Source organism: Macaca mulatta, chromosome 8 (assembly GCF_049350105.2).
Source record: "Macaca mulatta isolate MMU2019108-1 chromosome 8, T2T-MMU8v2.0, whole genome shotgun sequence".
Classification (NCBI taxonomy): Eukaryota; Metazoa; Chordata; class Mammalia; order Primates; family Cercopithecidae; genus Macaca; species Macaca mulatta.
Window position 1 is genome coordinate 154,927,818 of NC_133413.1, and position 8,761 is coordinate 154,936,578.

The 8,761-nt window shown below is 65.7% G+C and overlaps 2 protein-coding genes and 1 long non-coding RNA gene across 7 annotated transcripts in view; all 3 read left to right on the plus strand.

The window, feature by feature from the left end:
* The window catches only part of LOC114680370 (uncharacterized), a 193,357-nt gene that overhangs the window by 102,519 nt on the left and 82,077 nt on the right, over nucleotides 1-8,761 (plus strand). The gene's annotated exons all lie outside the window — the stretch shown is intronic.
* Nucleotides 142-4,727, plus strand: GPT (glutamic--pyruvic transaminase). Of its 5 annotated transcripts, none has more exons than XM_077942478.1 (13): nucleotides 142-250; nucleotides 946-1,007; nucleotides 2,072-2,237; nucleotides 2,374-2,463; nucleotides 2,536-2,644; nucleotides 2,760-2,893; nucleotides 3,008-3,251; nucleotides 3,393-3,472; nucleotides 3,540-3,676; nucleotides 3,784-3,958; nucleotides 4,061-4,216; nucleotides 4,292-4,404; nucleotides 4,471-4,727. In XM_077942478.1, the coding sequence occupies exons 3-13, from the start codon at nucleotides 2,076-2,078 to the stop codon at nucleotides 4,559-4,561; spliced, it is 1,491 nt and encodes a 496-aa protein (XP_077798604.1). In that variant the 5' UTR covers nucleotides 142-250; nucleotides 946-1,007; nucleotides 2,072-2,075; the 3' UTR covers nucleotides 4,562-4,727.
* On the plus strand, nucleotides 6,346-8,752 carry SLC33A2 (solute carrier family 33 member 2). The gene is given in 5 exon segments (NM_001193992.2): nucleotides 6,346-7,569; nucleotides 7,918-8,065; nucleotides 8,155-8,279; nucleotides 8,353-8,462; nucleotides 8,548-8,752. Coding segments are annotated over 5 exon segments (1,239 nt in total). The 5' UTR covers nucleotides 6,346-6,887; the 3' UTR covers nucleotides 8,722-8,752.

The window sequence follows — 8,761 nt, forward strand, 5'->3', positions numbered from 1 at the left end:
TTGTGTGTTGTGTGTCTCAGCTGGTTTGCTGCCCCACGGTGGGGAGTGGGTTGTGCCGTTTGGTCGGGGTGCCACCCATGCCTGTGAGCACGAAAGCCTGTAGGTGCACGCAGGGGCATGTGGCAGCCCTGGCCGTGTGGGAGTGAGGCCCACGGCCACTGGGCTGGAAGCCTGGGCCTCACCCACTCCCTCCTGTGCTCAGCCTCCTGGAGCCGCCTTTGTAACCCTTTGCTTTCCTGAGAGGAGCCAGGTGCTTTGAAGGAGCCTCCAACGGGGGCCAGCGTCTAGGGTGTCTGTGCTGGGGAGGTGGAGGGTGGGGGTCCCAGGGACCATGGCCTGGAAAGGGAAGTGGTGTTTTCCACAAGACTCTTGTGCCAGAGCCACAGGAGCAAAACAAGGACAAGACTGTGTCAGAACCTCCCTGGGGGGGGGGGGGGTTGTGGGTCCCCAGTTCCTGGCATGCAGCCCCAATCCTGGGGCCTGGCTGCCAGCTTCTGCCTGGGCTGGCATAGGGGACACGCAGTTGGCCATTCTGGCTCTGAGCTGGCTGGGCACAAGGTGTCAGGGTGAGGGGGTCCCTTAGGGGCCTCAAGCAGGAGGGCTGAGGGCACCGCCGGTTTGTCTGTTCATGGCGGGCAGCTTTGTGTGGCCACCAGTGCTGGGTGGTGTGGGTTTGGGATGTTCTCTCTCCTGGCTCAGCACGGGCCTGTCAGCCCAGTGTCCTTTGGGCCTGCCCTTCCCCTAGCATCCCTGGTTGGAAGGGTATTCTTGCAGGGCTACGGGCAGGCGGGGACTGGCTGCTGGTTAAATTTAGTGTGGGGGGTGGGGCAGCTGCCCAAGGTCCACCTGCCACCAGGGCTGCCACTTGGGCTCTGCTGCCAGGGGGCGGGCAGGGGCTGGCTCTGCCTGGGGCCAGGCCCATATTAACCTGTGCCCCTGTCTCAGGGCCAGAAGGGCAGGCCTGCGCACTGGGAGGCCGTTGTGGCAGCGGAGCAGAGAAGTGCAAGGTGAGAGGCCTGGGGGCCGGCTATCCTGACCCCTGTGGGTCAGGTTTCGTGGTGGCTGTTGGGGTGGGCCAGCACTGAGCCTGGCCTTTGGGCTTGGCAGGCCTGTGGAGGTGGGTCTCTGACGACCTATCCCGGCTCATTTCCTACTCTCTCCTCCAATCGGGAACAAGAGGGCCAGAGAACTCAGGTCACCCCTAGCCTGGGGTGTGTCCCAAGGGCAACCCCCAGCTGGTGCCTGATGAAAGGGCAGCCACGGTGTGAGCTGTTTTAGGGCCCAGGGCTGGACTGCCTGGCTCCAGCCCCCTCCCCCAGCCCCTCACAGTGCTCATCAGGGACCAAGGTCCAGCTACAGAGCTCTCGCAGCCTCTGGGCCATAGGTGCCAGCCCTGGAGAGGCCAGATGGAACCCAGAGCCTGAACACCCCTCCCCTCCCCCCAGCACCCCCTGGATTCCTGAGGCCTGGCTCAGTTACTAAGGAGACAGGTCCGCTGGCCCAAGCAAAGATGCGGGTGCCACGAGGGCTAGGCCTTGGCCAAGCCCTGCTGGGGTAAATCCCAGCAGCCCAGGCTCCAGTCTCACCTCGGGGGTCCCTCCTTTCCAGCTCTGCCAGCCCCTCAGGGCTGCTGGGCACTCCCTTCACCTCCTGAACACCCTAGGCGCTCAGCCCCCGGCCCCACATCTAGTCCCTCAGAGCTGTCCGAACCGGGACTGACGTCTGTACCTACCCCCCATGTGGGTCTCCTGCTCTCCCTTCATGGGGACACTGGGCAGGCACCGGGCCTTGCCCCAAGCCCCGCCTGCTGCCTCGCCCACTGTCTCTGCCTCCCTGGAGCAGAGCTGTTCCCAGACGGGTGGGGCGGGGCCCAACTGTCCCCAGCTCCTTCAGCCCTTTCTGTCTCCCCCAGTGGGGCCAGCTGCGGTGAAGAGGGTGCCCTCTTGCCTGGCGTCCCCTCTGCTACGGCTGCCTCCTCCCAGCCGTGGCCCACTGAGCCAGACCCAGCTGTCCCCACTCCCACTTCTGGTCCTGCCACCTCCTGAGCCGCCTTCCCACCTGGTCTGGGTAGAGTCATGGCCTCGAGCACAGGTGACCAGAGCCAGGCAGTGAGGAACGGACTGAGGACGAAGGTGCTGACGCTGCACAGCATGAATCCGCGTGTGCGGCGAGTGGAGTACGCAGTGCGTGGCCCCATAGTGCAGCGAGCCTTGGAGCTGGAGCAGGAGCTGCGCCAGGTATGGCCCAGGCCCCTCGCTGCCCTCCAGGTCACACTGGGGTGGCCGAGTTGGCCCCAGTCCCACTGGCTCACGGCACAAGGGCTGAGGAGTTAGGTAGGGCACAGTCTCCCTGCCTGCTCCCCTCCCCTCCCAGGGTGTGAAGAAGCCTTTCACCGAGGTCATCCGTGCCAACATCGGGGACGCACAGGCTATGGGGCAGAGGCCCATCACCTTCCTGCGCCAGGTGAGGCTCGTGCCCGCTGCACCCCTCCACCCCCCGCCCGTGTGCCCTGACCTCAGCACTCCGTCCTCCCAGGTCCTGGCTCTCTGTGTCAACCCCGATCTTCTGACCAGCCCCAGCTTCCCTGACGATGCCAAGAAGAGGGCGGAGCGCATCCTGCAGGCGTGTGGGGGCCACAGCCTGGGTGAGAGCCAGGGCCAGGAGGAGGCAGAGGGCGGCCCTGCCGCTGGGGGAGGGAGGTCCCCTGGGAGGGCTGAGAACTTCACCTGTAACTCCCATCCTGTCCTGCCCGAGTCCAGGGGCCTACAGCGTCAGCTCCGGCATCCAGCTGATCCGGGAGGACGTGGCGCAGTACATCGAGAGGCGCGACGGAGGTATCCCTGCGGACCCCAACAATGTCTTCCTGTCCACAGGGGCCAGCGACGCCATCGTGGTAGGCTGGGCATGCGCAGGAAGACATTCCTGACACTGCAGAGGGGGTGCCCGGGGTGGGGGACAGGTGCAGCCCCAGGCCCTGCCAACCCTGCCTTCCCCTTCCTTCTTGCAGACGGTGCTGAAGCTGCTGGTGGCCGGCGAGGGCCACACACGCACAGGTGTGCTCATTCCTATCCCCCAGTACCCACTCTACTCGGCCACACTGGCAGAGCTGGGCGCAGTGCAGGTGGATTACTACCTGGACGAGGAACGCGCCTGGGCGTTGGACGTGTCCGAGCTTCACCGTGCACTGTGTCAGGCGCGTGGCCACTGCCACCCTCGTGCGCTGTGTGTCATCAACCCTGGCAACCCCACCGGTGCGTTCCCGCCGCCCCGCCCCACTCCTCCCGCACCCTTGTGCGCCCTGGCAGTGCCGGGTCTGCCGTCCCCCGGCTGCCCAGTGGAGGGCAGTGCGCCCCCTTGGCTCACCCAGCCCTGCTGCCTCCCCCACACCCCAGGGCAGGTGCAGACCCGCGAGTGCATCGAGGCTGTGATCCGCTTCGCCTTTGAAGAGCGGCTCTTTCTGCTGGCGGACGAGGTGCGTGGCGCAGGGGAGCGGGAAGCCGGGCAACAGCCAGCCCCCATGACGCCTTGCGCCCTTCCAGGTGTACCAGGACAACGTGTACGCGGCGGGCTCCCAGTTCCACTCATTCAAGAAGGTGCTCATGGAGATGGGGCCGCCCTATGCCGGGCAGCAGGAGCTCGCCTCCTTCCACTCCACCTCCAAGGGCTACATGGGCGAGTGCGTGCAGGCGAGGCGGGTGGGGGCTCGCGGGCTATGGCCTGGCCCTCCTCGCCCAGTGGGCCAACTCCTCTGCACCTGGCCTGGACGCGCCCCTCACCTGGCAGGTGCGGGTTCCGCGGCGGCTATGTGGAGGTGGTGAACATGGACGCTGCAGTGCAGCAGCAGATGCTGAAGCTGATGAGTGTGCGGCTGTGCCCGCCGGTGCCAGGCCAGGCCCTGCTGGACCTGGTGGTCAGCCCGCCCGCGCCCACTGACCCCTCCTTCGCGCAGTTCCAGGCTGTGAGTTGGGGGCAGGAGGGGGTCCAGGTGACCTAATCGGGGGTGGGGGATGCTGAGTGCTGTGCCCTCATGGGCCCTCCCTCCCTCCCTCCGTGGCCACAGGAGAGGCAGGCAGTGCTGGCGGAGCTGGCGGCCAAAGCCAAGCTCACCGAGCAGGTCTTCAACGAGGCTCCCGGCATCAGCTGCAACCCAGTGCAGGGCGCCATGTACTCCTTCCCGCGTGTGCAGCTGCCCCCGCGGGCGGTGGAGCGTGCTCAGGTCAGGCGGGGGGGCGGGGCTGCAGGGTGGGCAGTGGTGGCCAGGCATCTCTCCCTGATGACTGCCTGTTCACAGGAGCTGGGCCTGGCCCCCGACATGTTCTTCTGCCTGCGCCTCCTGGAGGAGACCGGCATCTGCGTGGTGCCTGGGAGCGGCTTTGGGCAGCGGGAAGGCACCTACCACTTCCGGTGAGGCCCGGCCCTCACTGCCTGTCCCGCCACCCTGGCCCTTCACTCACTGTCAACTCCTTTCAGGATGACCATTCTGCCCCCCTTGGAGAAACTGCGGCTGCTGCTGGAGAAGCTGAGCAGATTTCATGCCAAATTCACCCTCGAGTACTCCTGAGCCCAGCCGGCACCAGGCTGGGCGCCCCGGACTGTGTGCTCAGGGGCCCTGGGGGCTCTGGAGCCCACTGTACTTGCTCTTGCTGCCTGGCGGGCGGGGGTGGGGGCTGGGCCCCTGCCTCTCTGCAGGTCCCTAATAAAGCTGTGTGGCAGTCTGACTCCAGGGAGGAAGCGCTGGCAGCTGCGTGGTCTGCTCCCACTTGCCTACCCTTCTTGCAAGCCTGAGTCCCTTCAGAGAAAGGGCCTTCCACGACCAGCACCCACTTGTTCCTCCTGAAGACCCGGCGCCCACTATGGGCTGGGCCTTCCCCGTGGCCTCTTGCTGTGGGGCAGAGCCCGTCACGATCACACAGAAATGGGCTGAGAGTCCGGAGTGTGAGGAAAGCACAGGCCCACACCCCTTTGTGGAAGCCCCCAGAGCTGTTGGGGTGGAGATGGGGCTTGACAAAGAATCTAGGGAACCAGGGGCCCAGTTGGCCACCCAAAGAAACAGCCTTTCCTGAAGAAGGCACAGAAAGCTGTCTCCTTCCTGGCTCCCTTCCCTGTGAGGTCCACGTCTTCCCTGTGAGGTCCACGTCTTTCCTGTGAGGTCCAGGTCTTCCCTGTGAGGTCCACATCTTCCCTGGGGCATGGAGAAATACTAAACCAGCATGGCGCTGGCTGGTCGGAGTGACTGACATGGAGGAAGTCTTGGTTCTCTTACCCGAGGTAGTAGGGGTGGGGCCACTGTCTGGGGGGCCAGAGAGACCACCTTTGGTGTGTGTGGTGCAGTCCTTCAGCTGGGTGGAGTGGGAGGCAGAGGGAGAGGATGAGGGAGTGTCCCAGGGGAGGGCTGGGGCTGGGCTGAGGGGGGTGGACAGTGATGTGTCCTGGCCTGGGGAGCATGGCTGAGCACCTACTACATGCAGACACTGCTGCGGGTCACTCCATCTGCCCAGATGGTCTTCTGAACTAGGCATGATAACCCCCATTTGATAGACAAGGAAACCTGGAAACAAAAACCTGCTGAGCTGACAAGCCCCTCAGAGGCCACAGCAGCCAGGGAAGTGCATTGGGTCCAGTGCCCTCAAGTCCGCCAAGGACGGGACTGGCTTTAGAGACTCGCAGACTTGGAAATCGGACTGCCAAGGCATCTGGTTTTGTTCGCTCCGGAGATGGTTCTTAACCACAAGCCACACTTCACAGCCTCATCTGGGCCTCAGGAGCCCCTGAGGTCACAGCTCCGGACAGGAGACACAGCAGGTGGGCCCCTCCCTCGGCAGGGCGGGCTCGAATCAGGCAGGGCGCTCAGCCTTGTCACCGGACACTGAAGGGCATCAAGGGCAGTGGCAGGCCGTGCCCTTCTGAGCTAAGCTGGGTTCTGACCTTTCACACTACCCTCCTAACTTCCATGGGTCTGTCACTGCCTTAGGGAGGGGCTGAAGCCAGACACAGCAAGGTTGGGGTCCCACGACAGAACCCTTAAGAAACGGACGCCTTCACGGGGGCGGCTGGAGAAGCGGGGGCCGGGCACCGCAGCAACCAGGCTGCAGGTCAGACACCAGGAAGGAAGCAGGCCTGGCGCGGATCCGAGACTCCTGGGAGAGACTAGGGCTGGCCGTGGGCGCAGGCCGATCCTTACATTCGAGGCCGGCCCTGCTCTGTAGCTTCCCTTTCCGGGCCTCTCACCAGCGCAGGACTTCGCTGGGAGCGCGCACGTGGCGGGGCGGCCGCGGGCACTAGCCCGGACTGGTCACCGGGGGCGCCAGCGAGCTGACGCTCTGGCCCGCTCCGGTCTCTGTGGCTCGCGCGACCTTCCGGCCCTGGAGTCGGTGGCCGCGGGGCTCCAGCGACACCGTGTGGCCCGTCTCCGCTGTGTGGCTCTAGGCGGCCGAGAAACTGCTGAGAGTCCGGCCCGGCCGACGGTGAGGGCCCCGGGAGGCAGCGGCCCAGCCCCGTTTACCTGCGACCGCGCAGAGCATGATGGGAGCCGCGGGGGGCGGGGGAGAGTGATCCCGCCCCCTTACCTGCGGTCTCGCAGAGCATGCTGGGAGCCGCGGGAGGCAGTGACCCCGCCCCCTTTCCTGAGGCCGCGCAGAGCATGCCGGGAGCTCGTGTCCAGACCGCTCGCCTCTGTTTGGACCCGATTTCGGTCCTTCTGGGGTGTTAATGCTCCTGAAGTCCAATCGCACGTGTGCAGACCCCAGCCTGTACGACGCTGACTCCGCCCGGTCCCAGAACCAAAGCCATGCTGGGGTGTGGCCTCTGACCCAACGCGGAGAGGACCTCGCTTTGCGGGACCCCACCTGGAACCCGACCTCCCGGCCTCGCAGTCGATCGGAGCCGCCATGCATGGGAAGTTGCTGCCGCTGGCCGGCCTCTACCTGGTGCAGGGCCTGCCCTACGGGCTCCAGTCCGGCCTCCTGCCCGTGCTGCTGCGCGCCGGCGGCCTCTCCCTGACGCGCGTGGGGCTGGCCAAGGTTCTCTACACTCCGTGGCTGCTCAAGCTGGCGTGGGCCCCGCTGGTGGACGCGCAGGGCTCGGTGAGGGCCTGGCTGACGCGCAGCACGGCAGGCTTGGGCCTGGTGTGTGGGCTCCTTGCCGGGCTGCCCCCGCCTGGAGCTGGCCAGGCCGGGCTGCCCGCCGCAGTGGCGGGGTTGCTGCTGTTGCTGAACCTGGGTGCCGCTGTGCAGGATGTGGCCCTGGACGCGCTGGCTGTGCAGCTGCTGGAGCCGGCCGAGCTGGGGCCGGGCAACACCGTGCAGGTGGTCGCCTACAAGCTGGGGGCCGCGCTAGCCGGAGGCGCGCTGCTGGCGCTGCAGCCCACTCTCTCGTGGCCGCAACTCTTTCTGCTCCTGGCTGCCACCTACTGGCTGGCCGCGGCCCTGGCCTGGGCTGCACCAGCCCTGCGGCGGCTCCCACAGCCGGCCCCGTCCAAGCAGCGTCCCCACACCGCGCACCTCCTGCGGGACGTGCTGGCTGTGCCGGGGACCCTGTGGACGGCAGGCTTTGTGCTCACCTACAAGCTAGGTGAGTGAGGCCTCGAGGCGCAGGCAACAGCAGAGGTGGGGCTTCCGGGACAGCTCCAAGTGTGTCCCCAGTGCTTGCAACCCATTACAGGGCCACTCTCTTTTTGGGTATGACCTGCAGGACTTGGCCCCGACATCCGGGGCTCTGCAGCTGGACCTTGCTGTCTTGTCCTCCCCCAGCTCTAGCCACATCCCTGAGCTCTCTCGGGCTGCCCCACTTCTCCCCCCAGCACCTGCAACTCTGGAACACTGAGGAGAGCAGGGCAGGACTGAGGCCCCAGGTGGGGAGAAGGGAGGTGGGGGCAGATATGGAACCTCTTGTGCTCATACCCCCTCTCCACAACCCAAGGTGAGCAGGGCGCCAGCAGCCTGTTTCCTCTTCTCCTGCTGGACCATGGTGTTTCTGCCCCTGAGCTGGGACTGTGGAATGGTGTGGGTGCTGTGGTCTGCTCCATCGCTGGCTCCTCCCTGGGTGGGACCTTGCTGGCCAAGCACTGGTGAGCCCTCCCCAGTGTGCCCTGCCCACCCACTTGTACCCAAGCTGCCCCCAATTCCTATACTGCCCAATTTCCCACCCCCACCCCAGGGAACTGCTGCCTCTGTTGAGGTCAGTGCTGCGGCTCCGCTTCGGGGGCCTAGCCTGCCAGACTGCCTTGGTCTTCCACCTGGACACCCTGGGGGCCAGCATGGGCCCTGGCACAATCTTGAGAGGTGAGAGGCTGGCTTTGAGGAGGGAGGAAAAGGGGCCAGGAGCCTGGGGCACTGCTGACCTCTGCCCTCCCAGGGTCAGCCTTGCTGAGCCTATGTCTGCAGCACTTCTTGGGAGGCCTGGTCACCACAGTCACCTTCACTGGGATGATGCGTTGCAGCCAGCTGGCCCCCAGGGCTCTGCAGGTGAGGACACATTGCAGGGACACAGAGGGACTGCAGGGCTGGGGCTGTGTGGGCCTTACTCTGATCCTGACCCCCACCCCCTCAGGCCACACACTACAGCCTTCTGGCTACTCTGGAACTACTGGGGAAGCTGCTGCTGGGCGCTCTGGCTGGAGGCCTGGCCGACGGGCTGGGGCCACATCCCTGCTTCTTCCTCCTGCTCATCCTCTCTGCCTTGCCCGTTCTGTACCTGGGCCTGGCACCCAGCACCTTTCTCTGAGCTGGGTGGCTGGACTGGTCAATAAAGCCACGTGTGCCTA

Excerpts from the sequence above, each read along its gene's own strand:
- GPT (XM_077942477.1), top strand. Across the intron at positions 2,238-2,373 it reads TGGAGCAGGAGCTGCGCCAG|GGTGTGAAGAAGCCTTTCAC; the intron begins GTATGGCCCAGG and ends CTCCCCTCCCAG. Across the intron at positions 4,405-4,470 it reads GAAGGCACCTACCACTTCCG|GATGACCATTCTGCCCCCCT; the intron begins GTGAGGCCCGGC and ends AACTCCTTTCAG.